Source organism: Ptychodera flava, chromosome 13 (genome assembly GCF_041260155.1).
Source record: "Ptychodera flava strain L36383 chromosome 13, AS_Pfla_20210202, whole genome shotgun sequence".
Classification (NCBI taxonomy): domain Eukaryota; kingdom Metazoa; phylum Hemichordata; class Enteropneusta; family Ptychoderidae; genus Ptychodera; species Ptychodera flava.
Window position 1 is genome coordinate 33,978,501 of NC_091940.1, and position 23,855 is coordinate 34,002,355.

The following is a 23,855-nucleotide window of genomic DNA, read 5'->3' on the forward strand; positions in this document are numbered from 1 at the left end:
CGTCACTGCAGTAATAAATATATCTTTCATGTGATATTATATATATATATATATATATATATATATATATATATATATATATATATATATATATCAGTATTCTGGACGGCGATTCCCCGTGGAGCGGCAATATCCATCCAAGCCGCAGGCGAGTGGGATACGGCCGCTTCAAAGGGAATCACGAGTCCGTGAGTGAGGAATACGGGCGAGTATGTATTTATCACATACATAGACCCAGTTTTCCGTTAAGAAACCTAGAGGTATGATATCTCTCACTAACGCTGCGAAAAAAAACGATAGGGACCATTTTGAAAAGAATACATGAGCTTGTGTTTAATGCAGTCAAGGCTGGGTCACTGCTGACATGACCGCGCTCGGCTGTTCATGGCCATGTCAAGGTTACCTTGGGCACGCCGAAGCTGCTCTTATGGATAGCATCATGTCGAGTTTTTCTGAATGAATCAAGCGGAAATAGTGACCAGAGATTTTTACAAGAATGGTCAGGGATTTTTAACGCAAGGTATTTATTTGGTACGTACTATAACGACAATATTATAAGGGTAAATTCATTCATCAAAATAACACATGACGTGCAAGTGCGACGCCGCGACATGTTACGCTTGTTATAACCAAGAAAGGGTTGGCATTTGCAAGTTTGTGAATGTTCGAAAATCATTAATTCAGAATGCAGTTCTGCTTTGCAAACACTGTATGCGTTCCTATCATGCAAAGGTTCTGACAAGTAACAGTTCTGCTTTATCATTATGTAATCGCGGTGAATTCGATTGAGCAATCCTGTTAAACCTTTTGCTAAAGTCATTTACGAATTAAAGCTTTAGTCTAACAGTTTTTATAACGACATAAGAAAGTTTTTTTACTAGAGGGGAGAAACAGAGACAGACAGATGTCCGATTAAACATTTTCGAAAGACATCCTTGTTCACATCCTCCGAAAAATAGAAGACCATCGTTTGTCAAAAGTTAAGTTTCTATGATATAAAATTGTAAAAGTTTCAACGACGATATACATGAACAGTAAATGTCAAGTCAAATCTGTTATTGCTGTATTGATGTATGATACAATGTCATATCATATCCTCGCTTTAGTCCTATATCTAACTCGAATCGGAGACTGTAATGACAGGAACGGTTTGTATTCAGTCCGCTCAAGCATAGACCCTCGAGACTCGAGGGTCTATAGCTCAAGAAACCGACAGCTCTGTTCGCGGTATACACGACCGTCCGCTTGCAAAAAGTAGTTACATTACTTCACGTGTAATGGTACTTCAGAAAGAAAGTATCAAATGCAATCATTTGCTATGTCTATTGCTGAGTTTTTTCATCCAGAATTGAACTATGAAGAAATCCATTATTTCCAAGAAAGTAACCATGCTTGCCCCGAAGAACAATCCAAGAGATCCTCCAATGTCACCTGAAAAAAAAACGAACACATGTGACTCATTACGAGTTACGTCATCTTCATTGCTCATATGGCGTAATGAACCACGTACATTGCAATCATGACACTGGATTAACTATAAGTTTGCAATTGATATGACAGTAGAATAGGCAGACGCTGCGTCAAATGTACAGGTGTATATATGATATGTAATAGGTTCGGCGTAAAATGGCGTCGAGACAATCAACCATAATTTTTTTTTGTTTTTCAAGTATAACTACAATTTCTTAGGTATATAGATTTTGCGAATATATCTATGGCGGATATAGGAACATCCTCTTACCGTTTACACATACAAATTTGACTGCGCTGCTACTAAAACACAAGCATGACATATAAGTGCTATAATAACTAGGTTCAGGGAGAGAGGGTTCAATAATTATTGTAAATTTCTATTTTTCCATGCTTTAATTATATTAATTCACAATCTTCAAACCTTTCATTTATTGAGGAGGGCTTGATGTAAAAAGCAATTAGTTTTGTTCGCTACGCTCACTTATTTTAATTATGCATGATCCTTAAGTGTAGGGGAAAACAGGCATACATACAGATAAGATTGAATGAGTGATATCCTGGCTGCTGTACAATCGTATTCACTTTCAGGTCTTCGAAGTAAACGGTTACCTTAGACAAATTTTCCCTAAAAGGAAAAAATTGATTTTGTTAATTGGAAAAATATAGATATTACATTTGTTGCATATTTAACAGCGAAACGGCGGCAGATACAATATACGGTGTAGAAATATATTTTGAAATTTAGTCCTGACAAACTTAAGTTCATAAAATACGGCTGTAACATTGTACATCAAGTCGAGAGTTGCTAGTCCACGAACGAATTCATTCTAATGGTAGTTCATATTGTTGTATCGCCTTTGAAATGAAATTTAAACAAAAGAAAATTACGCACTGCATGTAGTTTTTGCATATTGCTCCAGGTTCTCCATCTCTCAGTATGGCCGTTATGTTGTCACGCATTGCTATCATTTTTGGATAGCCGTAGACAAACACTTCTTCAAAGAGCGGTACGTAATATTCTGTAAAGAGGCTGTTTATCAGATACTCTATGACGCCAGCTGTAAGATTGCGGTTCAAAGCAAACATGCCCCACATGGTTGCATTTAAGTCGCTCCAAGGGTTCGTCAAGAAGTTCATGTACTTTGCCGTTAGTATGTCTTTGGTTTCGTTATGCACTACTGAATTCACACCGTCTGTCATATTTCCGTAGAGCGATACCAGTGTGTGTAAAAGAACTTCGAAACGGAGCTCATGGAATACATCTACGAAAAGCTGATCTATTAGTTTTTCCGTCATAATTAAATGGAATTCCGCTGAGGGTATGAAAACGGATATATTTTGACCATTAGCCTCAATAGCGTAGTATCTTTCGATGACGAATTCTTTTACATTCTCAGAGATGGCCGATGCCTCTTCAGATGAGTGATCCCTGGAATTAAAAGATTAATACACTTTTGGTCACGGATTTATTGTGTAGCAGGTGCGACTTTGGACGGGAGTCAAACAATGAAATACTGATGTTGATGTCCCTTATAAATGGTGTGCAATGTAAGAAAGTGCTTTGCAAATGCAATAAAATTTTTACAGCAGGAGATTATAAGTGTGTCGACTTTGTTTCACTTACAGGAAATAGTAAGCCAAGGCTTCATCGCAGGGCCAACTTACAGTGTAAGCTAAGAGGTTGGCGTAAATAGTAGACGGGTAGCTGCTGTGAGACAATTTTGTCCCATAGTTGGTCTGCACACACGGCTCTTCACAGTGTTTGCAAGGATCGGTTTTCAAAGCAAATTCATCTGAAAGTAATTGCGAACAACTATAAAAGTACAAAGAAAGTATACGTTACACAACATCATAACGTTGTCAACTTTTGCAAAAACTGTAGTACATGTTCAATGCATCGTAACGCGTGAAAGTCTACCTGGTGCCAAGTATTGCAGAATGAAATAGTCTGATGATCTTTGTAAACAAAAAATTAAAATAATGCCAAGCTCATATAATTGTGAGTTTAATCGATTAAACAACTAAATAGACGTACCGATAATGACACTATCGTAAATTCTTACAAGTATTACATACATTGTTATTCCGCCGACTGCAAATTCACTATCGCTAGTCTTTAAGGGGTTAATGTGATGAAAAATATTGCAGCCAGGTCAACACGTGGTTGAACAACTGCGCTGATCGAAACAGCAATGGGCGGACACGATTTACCTACATGAAGTTTACAAATGATATGGCCTGGAAAGCCCGGACTAGATAGATTTTAGTTGTTTTAGTGCTTGTTTATGATTAAATGGTTTTCTCAGCCCAAAAGTTTTACTTCCATTTTCCTTGATTAAAGTAGAACTTTTATAATTGCATTTGCAGAGCTATGACATTTGCAGCAATTTGCTGTGTTTCAAAGCTTTATTGTGAATAAAGTATACGTTCTTTGAATTCCATTACAGAAACGCTAACAATTAACTGATTTAGCTTCGCATATTTACTTTGTTCGATGATGTTGAATATTCTGGGTAGTTTTCAGAGTTTGAAAAATTGCCCTCTCGGCTAAACAGTTTTTATACTTCCATTTTTTTATTTTCTTTTTGATTAAATCTAAGATTTTATAAAATATTTGTAGAACTATGACATTTGCAGTAGTTAGTTCAGCTTCAAAACTTAGTGAATAAAGTAGACATTGTCTTCATTCCATCTCCAGTGTCAATTTCCTCCGCCAGACTCCCTGGTGATTTATGTAAACACATTAAACTGCAAATGGTCGTATAATCGGAAATTAAAGGAAGAAGACACAGAATATAACATCTCGGGAGAATTCCTAAACAAGCGAAACCGTACAGCCCTATTATCAATAGATTCAAAGTATGCCTAAGGGAGAAATACTTCATAATATGCAAACCAAAACTGGTTGCATAAATTAAAATTTCTTTATCACGCAACTTACGACTGTTCGACAAGCTTAAAGGTGAACCCAACCAATATTTTTATCTTGGCTTAACAAAGTAATTAAAATTGAATGATTATTTGCAAAAAAAAAAATATTTTTGAGCAAAATACACTGTGTTATGTCCTTATGTGTAGCACCCCCTGAAGTTTCATGCATCCTGCAATCTTAAGACAGACTATCAGAACTGACTGTCTGCAACGAGGATAGATAGATAGATAGATAGATAGATAGATAGATAGATAGATAGATAGATAGATAGATAGATAGATAGATAGATAGATAGATAGATAGATAGATAGATAGATAGATAGATAGATAGATAGATAGATAGATAGATCGATAGATAGATGTAAAGAAGACATCGCCATACCTGAAGCATATTATTGCTGGTCACATTACACTTTCCACATAGAAACATTGGTTGTATAAGAACTTGCTGTTTTGCGCGCCCCTCCCCCCCAAAAAAGGTATTGCCAATGAACAGTATACTTACTCATTTTGCTGAAGTAGCAGTTCTGTAGCATGTATGGCGAACAGTACGTTGCATTTCCTGTAATAAGAAGAAAAACATCATCCTATCTTGTTCTGTTTGAATTATATTACCCTGACTAATTTTTAACTTGACTCAGCCCCAAGTTCAAATATTATAACTTTCATTTGCATTGCCTCGACGATCAAGGCTTAAAGTTGAATGTAAGCGATACCGTGAGTTAATATAATCATAGTGAACAAACCATAAACACCAGATGTTAAAAACAGTGATGAATCATTTATTCAAGCGTTTTTAACAAAAGATCACGGAAATAAATTACACATATAATTTCTCAAGAAACGTAAGGATAGACATATTTAACACTTATTGCCAAAGAGTAAAAAGTTAAACTTTGACTTTTACAGATAGTTGAAGTTATTAATATATGACGGGAAATGTTGTACCTGGCATATAGAAATATCTGCATCCACACTGTTCCACAGCATAGTCAGTCTCACACTCCATCCAACACTTTGACAACGAGTATGCACCATCAAAGTACTTCAGGTTGTTTTCAACATCTTCAACGCAGTTTCCGTAAGGCGAACCAAGATTTGAAATCTTTGAAAAAAATGAAATTAACAAATGGATCTAGTCTTATACAATAGTGCAAAGACGGCATATTTTTGTTCCGGGTGTATTATACGAGTTTTATATTTTTCTGATTAAGGATGATGATGATGATGATGATGATGATGATGATGATGTCAACGACAACGACGACAAAAACAATCATCTATATCACCACCACTACCACCACCATCTTCATCATCATCATCATCATCACCATCTTCTTTGACCATTTTTAGTCCTGGAAGATTTATGTCATAAAAACATTACGCTGACAAATGAACGATCAGAATATCTTTCGAGTATTTAACTTATGTTGTGAAACAATTCCGTTAATAAATAATTCGTTGAAAGCGCGCAACATTTGTACATTGAAGTTACTATGATGTGTATAAACAGGTTTTAAGTGAAGAAGCAAAATAAGTATAGCTTAATCGTAAATCGATAGTATTTTGATCAAATGGTAGGTGTGTACAAGTGTTTTCGTACCGTGATAAACTATTTTTGAGCTTTCAGCCAATTATGTCATGATTGCATTATCGCCTTGAGAAGTTGAAATATTGTAATAGTAATTGTTGCAGCCCGGTTTTCTTAAATCTGCTTTAATAATCAGAAAAGTATATATTTTCAGGGACAAAATCATCATGCTCCTATAAGAGGTAGTTGATCCAATTTCCTTTGAAAGCAAACGTTAAGTAAGGGATATATCATACTTCTGTTTCGTTCTGTTTGCTTAATGTCTTATCTCCGTTTAATTAAAAGTCCTGTTTATTGGACACGTAAAGGCTGTTCTCTTTCTATCCTCCTTTCTTGATATAGCAATCACGCACAACAGTTTCTGCTATCCCTACGATTTGCTTCAATGTGGTTCTTAATGCTTATTTAACGACTTATAACATAACATTGATAGAATCATACAGAGTCCGGCCTGCGAGATTCAAACACGTTTATATTCCATCTGTATTATTGCAAAGTTGACTTTCCTGACGATTGCAGTGTTTGCTATGTAAATATTGAATCAGTTCGTGACATACTGTTCAGTTCCTGACCTTTCATAGTGTATGACATTTATTCATGAAACCTGTACAGGTCATTTGTATTGCAATCCGCATCCTTTGGCTTCCATGGTGATCAAACCATTTCGATACAAGTACATGTCAAGCAGGTAGAATGCTGATTTTATTACAGATCTCGTTTTTAATTCCATGCTTTGCTTTTCATGTAGAACTTGTCAGGGGCAGATTTTAGCCCTATAAGGTATTCAAACAGTGTTGTCCAAGCCTACTGCTCGCGAAAACTAAATTTGAAACCTGAAGTATAATTAAGTTTCCACTGACGTCTGTTTTGTAAAAGATTGAAATTTTAGGCTTCCGTATAATGTTAACACAGCGTATAGTGGCCATTTCGGTTTGGAACATTTCTATATATTTCAGGATCCCAAATGCCAAAATTTGAACTGTAAACCTTAATTTCTACCTCACGGTTATGAAGATAAATAGTGTTAATATTTGCTTGAAAAAAAAAACATGTTCAACGGTGTAAAAGTGTCACAGCTTTAAGAGGTTTGCAACATTCAATTAAAACGAAATATCTCAGTAAAATAGTAAAATCTTAAGTTGTAAAATACTAAGGAATAAGTTCAAGCTTGTCCTCCTCTTAAAACGTCTATATACATTCAAGACGAAATTGTTCTAGAAAATATGACTTTGATTAACCTGTTTATAGTAAACTGATTTAATTCTAGGGGCCTGTCACTTGTCAAGCAACTTAACCAAAATAACAAATAATGAAGGCTAAGAAATATTCATGAACATGAAGTATATTGATAGAGTCTGCGAACGGGGAAAATTGGTTTGAATATGTCTGAACTGCATAATATTAAGGGTTGTATCGTCCGTGGAACTAATGTGATCTAGTCACGAGAATATTTTTATCTCTGTCATACATATTGTACTTCCAAACCTCTCTTGCCAGGAGAGTAGATATTGAAAAATAAATGTGAGTGTATGTGTAAGTAATGTTCCTTCGCTGTGCCAAATTGGAAGAAAATTGATCGAGGCGTGAGCTATGAAATAGCCAGGTTACAAGCGGATAAGGGAACAACTTCGAGCTCAGATTAGAGATTCAATTGACATCTGTTCAAGATTTCAAGAGCGATAAAAACATGTATAGGCCATGAAATTGTTGACTTGGACTCGCGGAATCTTACTCGAAAGTAAATAATCAATGAATCTTCCGATGCCAATAATACCCATTTTTCAACGTATCGAATATTATAATTTAATTATATTTTGTTTCTTCGCCTCGATAAAGTTTGTATGTGCGATGTGTGATAGTGAGCATGCGTGAGTGAGTGCTTCACGAACTCTACAACGTGTGGAGCGGTCTCAGTCAGAAAAATGTAACAACTTAGCCGGCTATTAAACCACTCTTTTTGAGAGTGGGGATTTAGTCGAGCGCTTCTCTCTGTGGCCTCTCCGCTAGGCGACTGATGCCGTATGTTGTGGGTTCGAACCCGATTGAAAACTAGCCGTATTAGGCATAACGCAAAGTTAAACATCTGGACATCAATTTCACATAAATAAAAAGAGTGAACAACATTACTTCATTTGTACAGTTCAAAACAGTATTATTACCAAGACAATTCACAGGAAGTCGACCAACGTCATCAAAGAAAAAGAGAGTACGTGGTAACATTTATAAAGAACGATATAATGTTTCTAATTTGATGTTTGCACAATTTTGATTTATGATATATCCAAACAAACGAACACTTATCAATCTTGTTGACCGATATTTTAATAATTCTGTTAGGAACAAATTGCTATGGCGTCTATTCGTCCAAGCCATTGTAAACATAGAACAAATGTAAAATTTCAATCGCTTTGTTTAAAAATAAATATTACCTGCGTAGTTTTTAATCCAATAGTCGACGCCGTTCCCGGTGAAAGCAATAGGCCGTAACTGGCGACGTTTGGTATTTCGTCCTGCCCATGAACCATCAGACGGAATCCTACATTGGAGCGGGGAGCTACATATTGTCTCTCGTTAGCAAACAAAAGAAGTTGTAAACCGAATTGCTGTCCTGAAAAGAAAATGAGAGATTTTTGCTTACAATTTTCTTCTTTATGTTGCAAAAACGGAGATACTATAATCTTGACTAGTCTCTTATTGTACAAAGTAACTGAGAACGTCCCTCTAAAATAACAAAGAAAGGAACACTGTGATCAAGGTCGATCCGTTCATTACAATGGTAATGTAACTCTCCCTGTGCTAATTCACAGGGAAGCTCTACAGCTAAACCACATATGTAAAATCATTGTAGCTAAAAAAATGGTTATTTTCACAGGTATGTCTGAAATTAGTCACTTACACTTACCTGCGTTTCGAACTGTATGAACGAAGTCCTCTCTATCGGAGTTGAAAGTGTAACATATTCCATAGTTCGTAATTACTTTCGTGAAATTCTCGGGTCCGCAAGGCAAACCCCCGAATGAACAGCTAGAAGTGTTCAAAAGGCAAATAAAAATTTATTTGTTGACAACATATTTTTTAACTCAACACTATCGGTCAAAAATATTGATAACAGTCTCGGATACTATAAGATCGGTATTCCATATTTGGAATTCAAGTAAAATTACGATTACTATAGGTAAGCGGACGAGTAGGAGGCGGTTTACGGAATTTAACGGTACAGTTTGCCAGTAAAACTCCGAGGCCCGCAGGGCCGAGGAGTTTTATGGCAAACTGTACCGTTAAATTCCGTAAACCGCCGACTACGAGTTCGCTGACCGTGTTATACCACGAATTTGCCGAGTTTTAGAGCCTTGTTTGCACGCCGAAAGTTTTTATTTGTAATTTTAGTGCATTGCACGTTGAAACTTTGGCAGGAAAACATTGACGCGTTTTGACACCTTGTTGAACGAAAGTATAAAAAAACAACCCATGATTGGATAAAACAAAGTTGACATGTGTTGCTATTGTAGTGCGATGACGTGGTTGAGCACCTGGTCTTATTTGAATTGTATGAATTTGCTTGATTGATTGGTTGGTTGAATGAAGTGAAAGGGTGTTTGCAGATCGACATTAGAGTTACGCTTTGCTCATTTGGGTCGAAAACTTTGAGCAGCATACACGCAATTGCCGAGTCGCTCTACGTAGTTCGATATGGCGGATGTCGTACAAATGAAAGCTGTATCCGGTGCACTTCAACTACCAAAGCCAAAGATGGAAAAGAAAAGTCCCCTGTCACGCCAGTGCTAACGGCCACAATCGGAAGACCTAGCTACACAGCCACATCAGAGAAATGCGCAACAGAAAGCAAGTACAAAAAAAACAATATGTCTAGATCCACAATGACTGTGGTACTGCGTGTGTGTTTCCTATAGCTAGATTTAACTTTACCGAAGGCGACTGAAATCTCCACATTCAGTGTTTGACAACTGACTTTGAAGTCTTAAATTTCAGCTTCGAATGATCATGATAACAATAACCCTAACACAGAAGTGATATTTGCAATCAATACCGTTATTTCATGGTGACCTGTAATTGATTTGGAGATGTACAGTCATGCAAAATTAATTTAGTCGTTACTCTGTACTTGATTGTGAAAGAAATTCCTTCTGGTTAATGTCTCGCATTTGTTTTTTTTACTAGTCGTCGCCATGTGATTTTCTTTTGTTTAAAAAGTGTCCATTTTACAAGTTTACTAGTAAACCGGACAGTTTTTAACAAAAGAACTGTCCGATTTACTTGTAAATCGGACACTTTTAAACAAAAGAACTTGTAAATCGGACACTTTTTAAACAAAAGAAAACCAGGTGGTAATTATAAAATATTCGGTTATGGAAATTAGAATGCATGGTTAGAACAATGGGCACGAGGCGGAGAGTGGTATAACATAATATAAAAGTAATCAAAATGATTCCATTTTTAAAATGATAAAATCCATTCATGAAAAAATTACAAATTACCTTTGTAACATTGTCTCGAGGGAATGAGCACTTTCATCAATGAATGTGAACTGATTTTGCCCTTCTCCGTAATCCGCATCTTCGGGAATTAAAAAGGAGGCAAAATTTGCAATCTTTTCCCCGTCCACTGAAAACAGCGTGTAGAGGTAGGGGAAGAGAAAGTTGAATACAGAGGCCCCTCCAACTAGTCTTACCAGGTTGTCATACCTGTTAAAAAATAAAATGAAGAATAGAATCAACTGAGAAGTTTATAACTTAAATATATAACACTTTAAAACTGATTTCGACTGATTACTTTTACATGTCATCCATTGTTACTCATGAAATTGAGGTGAATAGTATAATGCATGCCAGAAAATATTTATTATTTCTAGAAAGTTTTACCAACTGCTGGATGTTAATTCGCGTTAAAATGTGTTAATGTAAAAATGTGTACTCTCAATACAATATACAACAATTCGAAAATGAAAAGCATACAAGTTGGCTTTTGTTATGTCCAGACAAATCAATGGACGCAATAGCTATCGTCATTGGTACCTCCATTGCAAAATTCATTACTTACTCAAACATGTTATTATTACATATTGTCACAGCTGGAAATTTAGGTCTGGTGTCAGGCTCTTCAAACTTGATGTTAACGTTAATTGGCCGTTCAGCAAACGACATGATTAGTCTGATAACTTGATAGAGGAGTCCAGACAGTGCGAGAAGAACGATTAGTAACCATAGAAACCTGCAAAAAGAAACGTTTAGCTTGATTCGTATTCCCAGTTAATACTTCAAAAGGTTATATAATAAATACGTTAATGTGGAATAACATTATTATCGTCTGCAGTACCACCTGGATTTACTTTTTGACGGGTCCGTCTTAGAGGCCATAAGACTGTTGAATGACATAGTATGTCATGTTGAATATTCAATGTTGCAATAGCCTTTCCATCATTACTGGAAATTTTGTATGAGAACGACAACGACAATTACTTGTAATTCGACTTAATTAGGTTTCTTCCTTGTCATTTGACTATTTAAATGTTGCTAATAGTTCACTGCAGGTAATGTTTACCTAAATTGTCCCAGCACTACGTAACTTGGATAGTATGCCTAATATTGTAATTTGGCCGCACAAATTTCTTATATTCCTCATAAGCGGTTGGTGTGATGGTTGAAAATTAATGATTGCCTTTGTCCGATCAATCAACTCAATGTACACGCTCAGTAAAGCAATATCTGCATAGTAAGTTCTAGACAGTGCAATCGACTGATAAACTAATGCTGAGGTAGTCGAGATGCACCCCTACATACAAATAGGGCTCAAATTAAAAGGAGAAGCAACGAAGGGGATTCTAGTCTTGTCAGCATTAAGGTGATATTTCACATCATTCACCAAGGGGTCAAAACACACCTTACAGGAAGCAGTTTCCTACAGCTGATGACGAAAACTTTTCTCGGAAACCCCCGTCCATTTAAATTAGAGCTAAGGGCACAATGTATTGTCTAATGATGGTAAGACATGTAGTGTACGACCCTATAGCCAGGTTTTTTTCTAACATGAAACGATACTTGTTGATATAAACATGTGCGTTGCAAATGTGTGCGGTTCGATAGAGACTGTTGACGAATTAGACAAAGAAAAAAAGATGTTCATCGGGCGAGGTGCTTCAAGCTTGGAGAGGTAAAGGGTAGGTCGGTATTATTTTTTTCAAGTTTTTCTTTGTTTTTCAGGGTTCCTTTGCAAAATGTATTTTGTACCGATTTTTGAACTCCCTTAGAGGTAACATGTGCCAAATAGATTTTATTTATTTTAAATAAATTTAGCTTTATTTATTTATTTTTTTCATGTTTCTATACTGATAATTCTTACATCATTTCTGCCATATCAAAAACAGCATCGATGCCATGAATCGTGTACAATTTTCAAGTACTACAGTTTTACTGCTGGTGCCATAGGCGGAGAATGCACATATCGTCTATGCAAAATATATAGTTGTTATGAAATATATATATCATAAATAAATAAGATTGGTTAATCAGAGTTGAACTTCCTTTCCTTCTAGAAGAATGCTTGAAAAATCACTAAACCGATTCAACAAGGTTAAAATTTCATTTCCGCTCCTCAGTACGTGAAAAGTCACAGGACAAATATGGATCACACTTGATACAACCGTTTGCGGCGCGTTTAGTATATGGTATATAATTGATATTCATATTTCATTACTATTATGTTAAATATGCAGTCTCTGTCTGTCTAAACGTTTTATAGGTACGCTTTTGATGAGCTTGTCAATAACAGTTCATTGTATTTGGACGTCGACCAGACTTTCATGAAATAAAATTACGTAGAATATTTGTAGAATATTTGTGCATATTTTAGGGAAAAAACAACAAAATTTGTGAAATGGACCAAATCTAGGTCGGTCAGGTCTTTTAAACAGATTTTTTTTTCTCGTCTTCTACCTGTAACGTCTTTATGTCTATGGTTCCATCACCAGTTTTTATATATATATCATTCAACAAATCTATGCATTTATTGAGGTACTATGATCATGAAATCATCCACGCCACTTTTAATTTCATTTCGAATACGACGAACGTTCATGTTGAGTCTGATCTTGAATGACATTTTCAAAATGTTTGTCACAACTGCGACTACGAAAATCGACAGATATCGTGCCACCAATACATTTGATGTAGCAATATTTATATATAATAATGCACGCACATAGTAACCATATTCAAAAGCAAGTTTAATATTTGGATAAGATGCAATTAATCTGTCAGCGAAAATTGCCGCCGACTGTATGCAGACAGCTAATATGACATTAAACTGGTCCAATAATCATTTCCATTCAAGTTAATAAATTGCTAGGTCCATGGGACATTTGTGATTTACAAATATAAGTAGGACCATTCTGAACCACTGATAGTCAGTGGTCGTGGTACCAGGTGTCCGGAATGGGTAAGCGTACCCTGCTATCATGCTACACCCGTCAGGATTGGTCCCAAAATTTTCTAAATATTTTATGAAATGATACAGGATATGAATCACTGTAATAAGTCAAAGCCGGGAATGCTGTCGTTAATCGCTTGAGTGACCGAGGTGTCATATTTGGCCATAATGTCGTCATATCGACCGTAGAACTTTTTGAAAGTCCTGACGAATTTTTTTGTTGTGTATCCCTGTCTCACTAATTTTGATGCCAATTAGCTGTGTCTCAGTTGAAAATCAGCATAGGAATCACAAGCCCTACAATATCTGAGAAGTTGAGACACGTACACACCATAAGCAGGTGCAGACGGAATATTACTTGACAAGTGGGGATAATTTATGATTTCAAAATCGAAATCATCCCTTTTGTAATACAGTTTAGTGTGTAGCCCATTAGTACCCACTTGTAGGACATCAAGATATGAAGCAGAGTTCCTACCCTCTGTTGTTTCTTTAATTTCCAACTCATCAGGGTAAATATGATGTAAGTAATTTGATATGTCTGGATTGTCTAGACTAATCAGATCATCAATATACGTGCGTGTTGTTAAAACGCTTTGCAAGTTTTTTAGACCCTGCTTTATAGAGAGATTCTAGGAACTCTGCTTCATATGAATACAGAAATAAGTCAGCAAGAATAGGTGCACAATTTGTACCCATTGGTATGCCGATAGATTGTTGAAATGTCATACCGCCAAACTTAAGAAATATATTGTCGATTAAGAAATTAATTACGTAATTGGTTAATATAGTGTTTCCTTTGAACTGACAAACGGAAAGAAGCCCTATTTAAAATTCTCCCTTTGAATATATACTTTATACATGATGTCAGAAAGAAGAGAAAACCGGAGAACAGTGATCAGGAATAAACTACTATCGCTTCTAAATAAGAGTGCTTTCCATTCATGGAGCCTTTGACTCTCCAATTTTCTTCAGAGCTACATTTCACAAAGCCTTTGTTCGTTTGCAGAGTCGCAGACAACCGTTGAATGTAAGCGACCCTTGCGCAAACTCCTTACTCGAGAAACGTTTTTTGTGCGACTCGATAGAATCAACCAACAAAATATCAGATAGGTAATCAAACAGCGACCGCCGACAATAATCGTTGTGGAGCGAGAATGTAACTTTAACGTACCTCCTTCCCTGAGAAGCCTTGACGTCGCCAATGTATTTCACACCAGAAACGCCCGCTTCTTGTGTGAAAGTTCTGAAAACTCCTGACCATGTCGTGTCGTTGTTTCCGGATTGATGGTCACTTTGCTCTGTAATGCTATTCGCTGACTCATTCCCTGTTCCTCTGCCACCGGAAAACTCTGTCTCATAGCCAAAATTATCCATCGGCAAAACAGACGAACCCTTTCCATTGAATCTACTCATGTCCACCATTAATCGGGTACAGTCGTTTCCCGATGGTTCAAATACTGTCACAACAATGTGACCCGACTTTCCACGCCTTGACGACGAACGACAAAAGGCCCGTCTGCGTCATAATCAACTATTCAAACCGTAAATAGGTCACATGAAACCTGACCAAAGGCTTTCGTGCTGCACATTGTAGAGGACGTGTATGCATAGAATGGAGAATCGCGCGTGAATGTGATCAGCCGACCTTGCCCACATGTTCATTTAACGGTTAAAGATATCGTGAAATCATTCTCGTAAAGTAAATAGATTTTTTGATCACTATAGCATTCATCTGGCGAGTGTTACCGCAATAGCGGTACTGCCGCAAATACACTTTTCTCTTGTTCTCCTCCATGCTGTCAAGCTGTCGAATATGAAGTGACTCATGAAAAGAAAATTACCCTCGCAACTCAAAGTGTGTCAATATCACTAAAGAAGAGCTCCGTCAGCAATGGCACTCTACGAGTTGGACTTTCTGTTCTAAGTGTACAGCTAGAAACCTGGCAACATATAAGTACATGACTGGTATTTATCCCGGTGTTTGTCTGTGCATAAATCTAGGTACAGTGTCAACGTTGCTCGGCCATTTTAGGCACATTTGTAGTGATAAGGAATATGATGCCGACGGAACAACATCACAGCCTGAGTGGTAACATCGACGTGTTTTTGTAACCTGTGGCGGTGCAACGCCAGATAGACGGTAGGATAGATAAAGTTCAACTTAAATCACAAGTGAAATGTACTGAAAGGACAAGGTTTCCCACTTCAGCTATCAAATAGCGTATTAAAGTTATGATTTTACGTTCTGTGTCGGTGTAGTAAGTGCTCAAAGTGTAATGAAGCTTATCTTCACAGCAAATATCTTTTCGCCATACTTCAAATTAAAATGTACATTCCACTACTAAGTCCTTGGTTCAACCGATTTGTCACAAACGAGAATGATAATTTGCGTCGTTTTAAATAGGTACAATGATTTAAACGATACTGTTGTCGCGCTCGTAGTTAGGGGAATTGCGAGTTGAGGTACCAGTCTGGACGTAATGCTTTCAGTAATATAATTGAAGCTGACACACAAAGATGTAGTTTGTAACATAGCCTTGTACTTTATTGCAAGATGGCGACCGTGTCGTTCACCGTCAAAGGTCTGATAACAAGTCCTCTTGTCTAAGCTCTCTACAAAGTTACATCTTCAAAGTTATATAATTACAAAAGTTATCACGTGGTAATTTTCCCACCAGTATTTGATTGTTTCTGAAGATTAAATAAGATCACACCATGGAATATCCCGTTCTCGACTGTTCTCGTTGAAATCTTAACCAATAATAAATTTAACTATCACACTATCTCTTATCTGCTTCTCGTACGATCTGAGTCAATGACCTTCACACGCCTTGGCCGCGTAAGGGACGCTTCCAGATAAATCTCTACAGGGAGGGGCGTTACACTGTCGCGGACTTTGTGTTTCTCTGAGAGCGACTGGCCCGTAACAACCACTCACCGTCTTATCCACGCTGATAAGACTGGTTAAGACTTCACATCGACCAAGACTGTATTGGTAGCGCAAAACCGACGGGAAGGCAAGTCAAACGTTAGTGCAGTGGCTTCCTATAAGAAATGATGGGAAGTGAAATTATATGCAAAACACAGGCTGCAAACAGTATTGCAGAGCAGAAGTCGAAAAGACTTCCGGCATCGACCGTTGCAGTCCGAACTCCCTTGTCTTTCATCTTTTCCTTGGTAAATTCGAAAAAGAGGCATCGCCTGAAAAGTCACATGACATAAAAACAAAACTCTTATTATTGGTCAAAAAGTGAGAGGATAACTTTACTGTAAGAGAAACAGTAAATTACTGACATAAAACTTGAACGACTGTAGTGTAATAATCGTCTGGAAGTAACAAGGCATGCGCTGCCAACAGCTTGTATCTCCAAAGTTAGATCACAATAAGCAGAATAAGGTAGTAAATAAGGATGATAAAATGGAGGTTTTCCATCACAATATTATCTACTAGCCTCATGAGAAATTGGACAAAAGTAATTGATTGAACTAACGCAATGTAAAAGACAGAAAACATGATCATTTCATGTTCCACATTGCAGGTTGAATCTTCGAAAATTTGCTTTTATCCCTAGGTCTATTACATAATTTGCAATGACATTTCTGTCGATATATTTTTACCTTGTACTGCTTTTAAGACTTTTGTGTCCAGATATTTTTATTCATAGGGTCCATTCTCTGTACATATTATAATTTCAATTGTAGTTATGGCTGTTGATATTGTACTGTTTGCTTGTTTGTTTGTTTTTACTTATTTTCTCGGAGTCTGTTATTAGGCCTTGGGACTTTTGACCTGCCAAATAAATTAATTAATTAATTAATTAATTAATTAATTAATTAATTAATTAATTAATTAATTAATTAATTAATTAATTAATTTAATTAATTAATTAATTAATTAATTAATTAATTAATTATTGATTAATTTAATTAATTAATTAATTAATTTAATAAATTATTTAATTAATTAATTAATTAAAAGTATTCATCGCTGTGCATTCTCAGTCAACATCATGTAGCCATTTGTGTTGTAGTTATTGTCATGCTCATGGTCTCGCAATCTGCTCACAATTGTTAATAACATTAACGTCGAAAGATAAGGCATTCACATCAATAGGCGATCGTACAAAATAAAAGAACAAGTCAGATAAACAAATATTTACCAACAAATTAAACGTTACAGGACCGTGGGCGCACAATAGGGGATATATATAATATGTTTGTTGAATATGACGACAAGGTGGACCTATCACCTTCATACGCGATATATCTGTTCCTTTCATGAAAACGTCCTTCTCAAGCTGCAGTACGTTGACCAACGCTCAGCTTTTATGTTTACGGTTTGAAATGTTGATTACGACATGGATTGGTCTTTTGTCGCTCATTGTCAAGGAGTTAAAAGTGTGGTCGTATTAATACTGCTGTGATTTACCTCGCGTGAAAGCGACTGCTGTGATTTTGTCCTGAAGCTTCACGTGACTATGTGAAACAACACTACCCGGTTATGTTGATTAACGTTGAATATGAATAGAGTCAATGAAAACGGTTCGTCTGATCTACCGATGGACAATTTCGGTTATGAAGTAGAGTTTTCTGACGGAAAGCGAATACCGGATGAACCTACTAATTGTAAGACAGAGCAAGGTGACCATCAAACCGGAAAAAGCGGCTCGACATGGCCAGGAGTTTTAAAATCTTTCACACAAGAAGCCGGCGTTTCTGGTGTTAAATACATCGGTGACGTCAATGCTACACCGGGAAGAAGGTACCTTTAACTATGTTAAATCTCTGTCAACAACGAGTGTTGTGGTCTCTGTTTGATTTACGAATGGGTATTTTGCTCTAAACTTCTATCAAGTCTCACAAGAACTCTCAATGGGAAGGGGAGGGGAAAACACTCTCAGAAAGAGCACAGGGTGTGTGAAATGCACCCTTTAATGGGTATGAGGAGAAATCATTAACTCCAGAAGGCACTTGACCTTACAAGAGAAATGAACTTCGTCTGTCCTTTGTTTCAGATAAAATGTATAAAAGAGTAAATAACGTTTTCGTCGGCTTCCATTTTGTTGTAAACGCCGTATGCAAAAGTAGCATAATTTTGATGTCACCACAAAGTTTGTTGTCACATTTGATGACAGATTATTTGTATCTTGTCGAAATTAGTGTTTGCAGACAAAAGTCTCGGAATACTTATTATTACTACTATTATTACTCCTTCTCCTAAATGTGCTTGACATTCCAATAGCATATTGATTCAATCGACGTGCTAGTTGGAAAAGTCGTAAAAGACAGACTAATATTATCATATGACCACGCCCTTCTGTGACATGACCTGGCGGCCATCTTGGATTTTAACTTTAAAATACATCTCATTTTCAAATAATTCTTGACCTATAGAAACACTCTGATTACACTTTTTGTCCAGAATGCGTAGATGATGAATACTAGATATCAAGATCATTGATTCTGTTGCCATTCAGGAGAAGATATTTCAGTATTTAAAATCTTCATTTTCAGCACTATTAATTATGCAAAAGTAAACTTATCTGCGAGAAAATAAGGGCTCGTGATTTGTTTTTTGGTGGATTAGATCTTGATCAGTGTGATAACATAACCTTTTCCAAGATATTTTTGACGACATCGAATGTCCTGTGGCCAATTTTCAATACTCAGGAAATACAAAAGTTTGTCGAAGATATTTTTATATTCCCATGTGCGAATGAAATTTACTTATAGCCTTATTGGAATGATGAGCTTAATACCCTCTGGAAATCCATGCATGAAAAGAACAGTTGTTCTTGTCTTGTCGATTGAGCAACTCCCGTTTCAAACGAGAATTGCGTTGTGCCTTCAAACATGCCCAGTATAAGTTTGATAAAAAATTACGGCATTATGAACGTTGTTGGAGAAATGGTACAATTGCTGAAATTGAGAATGTCTCCACAAAAGACCCTAAAATGTTCTGGAACCATATTCAAAATTTACGTCCCCCAAAAAGAAATCAATTTTGATGGAGGTGTATAATGAAAATGGTGAAATCATAACAGATCCAAATAGAGTGCTAGATTCTTGGCGTCAACAGTTCTCATCTTTATATGAGGACAAAAATTCCCAAGATTTCAATGCTGGGTTTCATGATCAAATAAAAACACATAAGATATTGATGGAACAAAATATGTCGGGTCCAACTTATCTGCCAAATCAAGAACTCAACAGAAATATTATTTACGACGAAATAGACAAGGTTGTAAAGAGAGCAAAAAGTGGTAAAAGTTCTGGCATAGATGGTATCCCGTATGAGGTTTTGAAAAATAAACACACAATAGAGGTCCTGGTACATTTGTTTCAATTATGTTTTGACACTGGTATCATGCCATCACCTTGGAAAACGGCTGTTATTATTCCCATACCTAAAGATACATCATCTGACCCACGTATACCTCTAAATTATCGAGGCATCAGTCTGCAAAGTACTATCTCGAAATTGTACAGCTCGTTTTTGAATTGTAGACTTTTAAATTATTTAGAATGTAATGAAATTTTAGCAGAGGAACAGAATGGATTTAGAAAGGATAGGTCTTGTCAAGACCATATTTATGTTCTGACTACCATCATTCGCAATAGAATGAATGAGAATCTACCAACGTTTGCTTCATTTCTTGATCTACGTAAGGCTTTTGATTTTGTAGATAGAGATTGTTTACTTTACAAGTTATTGATGAATGGTATAGATGGTAAAATGTATTCCTCCATAAAAGCAATTTATAGCGATACAAATGCAGTTTTAAATCTCAATGGTAACCTATCAGCTACATTTCACACAACTACAGGTGTTAGACAAGGAGATAATTTATCACCAACTCTATTTTCTTTGTTTATTAATGATATGGTTAGTGATTTACAAACCTTAGATTGTGGGATAAAGATTGGTGGATCAAATTACTGTATGCTACTCTTTGCTGATGATATTGTTTTGTTTTCAGATTCAGAAATGAACTTGCAAAAGATGCTTGACCAGTTTAATGTCTGGTGTAAAAATTGGCGCTTGACAGCGAACGCACTTAAATCTAAAGTTGTTCACTTTCGAAGAAAAAATAGCAGTCGTAGCGAGTTTCAATTTCACATTGGAAATGTCAATTTAGATATTGTTACACAGTATAAATATCTTGGAGTTTTACTTAATGAGCACCTTGATTTCTCTGTAACAGCAGCAGCTCTTGCCGAATCGGCAAATAGGGCCCTTGGTGCAGTTATGTCGAAATTAAGTTTTTAAGTAATATGGGATTTAATACGTACACAAAAATATATAATGTCTGTGTGGTGCCGATCTTAGACTATTGCTCAGGAGCTTGGGGTTACAATACGTATAAAGTGTGTGAAACGGTGCAGAACAGGGCTTTGAGATTTTTCCTGGGGGTTAATAAATTTGCACCAATATTAGCAGTAAATGGCGACATAGGTTGGAATACATGTATCACAAGGCACTGGGTAAACAAAGCCCGGTTATGGAATCGTCTATGCTGCTTAGATGAAAGTAGATTGACAAAGAAAATTTTTTTGTGGGACCACTCACTGAATATAATAACTGGTCATCTGAAATATACAATATATTTGAGTTCTTGGACATAGATGATATTTTCCCTTGCAACATTCACAATATAGAATTAAAAAAACAAACAGACTGTACTAAAAATTGGTCTGACTTTGTAAAAAACAAGCCAAAATTGCGTACATATGCCAAATTTAAGTTTAATTTTGGAACAGAAAAATATTTATTATTAGATTTATCAAGAGCCGAAAGATCTTTACTTGCTCAATTACGGTTAGGTATTCTTCCACTCCGTATCGAAACTGGCCGATATAGAGGCGAATGTGTAGAAAGACGTACCTGTCAGCTGTGTTCTTCAAATGAAATTGAAGATGAAATACATTTTATGTTTCACTGTTCCTTGTACAATGACCTTCGTGACCACTTATATAGTACATTAAGACTTTCAAACCAAGATTTTGTTTTATATGACGACACTCGAAAACTTGCATTCCTAATGGAAAATAATACTAGAATTACAGCGAAGTATATAGTCAAGGCATTTCATAGGCGACGTAGCACTTTATTTCAGAAATGATATTAAATAGATTTTTTTGTTGTTTTTGTTGTACTTTCATTTGAGTGCCAAATGTATTTCAATGGTTCCAATACTATAGTGACTTATAAGCCCGTTGGGCTGGGTGACCACTCACTCTATAGATATTGTATTTTTTTACAAGTGATGTATATGATTTTAGTGATGTCACATGTCACTTTAATAAATAAATACTACTACTACTACTATAGCAATTACCTTTGGCCATGAGGAACATTTTGGCGTTACTAGAATTGAGGTAGTATGGGTTTTGAATAAGCTAATACTACCCCGTATTGAAGTGAAATCTGTAGTAACGTGCATTGAATTGGACGAGTTGTAGGAAAACGCGATGTAGACCAGTGTCAGAAATTATCATTAAAGGTTTGTCAAAAGTATGCATGGCACCTTAGTATGACTTGTATGTTTATGCAAGGATTTTAGAAGCACAGCCAAATGACAAAGCAAACTGTTTGGCAAGGGAAGACTTTTTTATACCTTCAGCGGTTGTTGATGTAGCTGACAAAGTAGACGAGTCCGCTCGTGAATAAAACTATAACAATGCGTAGTGTACCTTCAGTGTGTAAATCCTGTTAAGAGTGAAATGAATGATTTCAATGACCTTTTACCTTCATGTGTGTACCAGCAACTGTTAAAATGCTCTGTGTCAATTTTAACTGAAATGCTCGTATTATGCCTCAAAACCCGGTTATCGCTGCTCTGTAGCCATATTTAAACTTGCTATTGAATATCGCTACTGTGTGCGTGCATCAAATATTGCTGTAATGAATGTGTAAAGGCGCAATACAGGTCAACTTTTGTAATAGTGTAATAACCAATATCCTCAATATTTCCTCATGTATCACAAAATCGACTTGATAAAACTTGCGCATGCGAGTATGTTACTGATTATATGATGTCAATACCTGCATACATGTATGTTTTAGGAACGACATATATTGTATTGAAATTCGTGGTGAAAACAAATGTTTATGCATATTGGAGATATAATTCGTAAAGCAACTTCCGAAATGCTAGTCTTTGCAATAAGTTGAGTACACATCAAAGACCCATTTCATGTTTGTAATCAATACCATTGTGTAAGGGTCGTTCACTACTACTGTGATTATTTGATGGCCGTCTCTATTCAAGCCCACAGTCAAATAGGAAACAATGGCTCCGAAAGTTAGCTTCATGAGCAAGAGCCTCCTACAATCTGTAGGCTGTGTTTGGGCGCGAATTATATGGAATATTATAATCAAGGCTAACAAGACCCAAATCCTTTTCCGGTACGCTGTTGGCAAATATGTTGTTCACCGTAGAGGTATACATATGCAAGCACTGTCACATTATCAAAATATTACTCTTTTATCCGTTTCTTTATTTTGAATGCTATTAATGTGCAAGTGATAGATGTATTTTATCAGAGCATTAGTCATACTTGTCCATAGTATTATCTAAAGCTTACACTGCCGTAGGTGTCTTATCTTTGCTTTACCGATCCATACGCACGGTCTATCGAATAGTTTGCGGTGATTCAGTAACAACCATTGATTTTGTACAGTTAAATTAACCTCTTTTTGAGCAATCAAAACAAATTTGTTCGGCGAATTAAAAACAGGCTTACTGTGATAGTCACTTAGTGATCGGAAAATTTAGGTAACATTATACAAGCAGTGAAGTTTTGACAATGTGTTAATTATCAGATGTCAAGGCTGAACCTTTGTAAGTCGAATAAGAAATAATTGACATTATCTTTTTTTCTATGAAATGTTCAGGGAAGGTTATTGCAGCATCGACCTCAGATAACCGTTTTATGTCTTATTGCCTCTGAGGCCAGTCAAAGAAAAAACTAGTGGTATTGCATTCTATAGTTCTTGATATAGCATTCCCTATTTATCTGTTAGGTATTAACCAAGTACATCTATCTATTTGCAGGTTGCTATGGTTAATAATCGTTCTGCTTGCATTTTCTGGACTCCTCTATCAAGTCACCAGACTAATCATGTCATTTGCGGAAAGGCCAATCAACGTTAACATCAAGATTGAAGAGCCTGAGACAAGGCCTGAATTTCCAGCTGTGACAATATGCAACAACAACATGTTCTTGTGAGTGTAGAAGTTCAGCCCTGCGGGAACAAGCAAGACTCGTTCTTCTTCCGTGGCTTAGCTTATCAACGACAAAATATACACTCATGTTCCGGAGCAAAAGATACTTAAAATTTCAAAATTTTTAAGAAACTTCCTGTCACCTGCTAAATGACAAATCGAGAAGGTTTTTTCTTCTATATTT

The 23,855-nt window shown here is 36.3% G+C and overlaps 2 protein-coding genes across 3 annotated transcripts in view; one reads left to right on the plus strand and one right to left on the minus strand.

Annotated features, from left to right (window-relative positions):
- LOC139148235 (acid-sensing ion channel 1A-like) overlaps positions 1-23,855 on the plus strand; it is a 54,177-nt gene that overhangs the window by 19,086 nt on the left and 11,236 nt on the right. Inside the window, exons 1-2 of one of the 2 annotated variants that reach the window (XM_070719547.1) lie at positions 17,697-18,204; positions 23,501-23,671. In XM_070719547.1, the coding sequence (XP_070575648.1) occupies positions 17,963-18,204; positions 23,501-23,671 (413 nt within the window). In that variant the 5' untranslated portion in view covers positions 17,697-17,962. Of the gene's footprint in view, positions 1-17,696; positions 18,205-23,500; positions 23,672-23,855 lie in introns of those variants that run through there. The other variant, XM_070719548.1, reaches the window with a different exon arrangement.
- Positions 491-14,941, minus strand: LOC139148234 (acid-sensing ion channel 1A-like). Its single transcript, XM_070719546.1, has 11 exons — positions 14,614-14,941; positions 11,055-11,225; positions 10,493-10,699; positions 8,899-9,020; positions 8,426-8,604; positions 5,354-5,510; positions 4,911-4,967; positions 3,098-3,266; positions 2,366-2,902; positions 2,007-2,098; positions 491-1,431 (listed from the first exon to the last, which is right to left on the minus strand). The coding sequence occupies exons 1-11, from the start codon at positions 14,862-14,864 to the stop codon at positions 1,310-1,312; spliced, it is 2,064 nt and encodes a 687-aa protein (XP_070575647.1). The 5' UTR covers positions 14,865-14,941; the 3' UTR covers positions 491-1,309.

Bases quoted from the DNA above. Each gene is read 5' to 3' on its own strand.
- LOC139148234 (XM_070719546.1), bottom strand. From the start codon at position 14,864: ATGGTGGACATGAGTAGATTCAATGGAAAGGGTTCGTCTGTTTTGCCG. The intron at 2,099-2,365 runs GTGCGTAATTTT...TTTTCCTTTTAG, and splicing joins ATATGCAAAAACTACATGCA to GGAAAATTTGTCTAAGGTAA. The intron at 1,432-2,006 runs GTATGTATGCCT...TTTTTTTTTCAG, and splicing joins TCACTCATTCAATCTTATCT to GTGACATTGGAGGATCTCTT.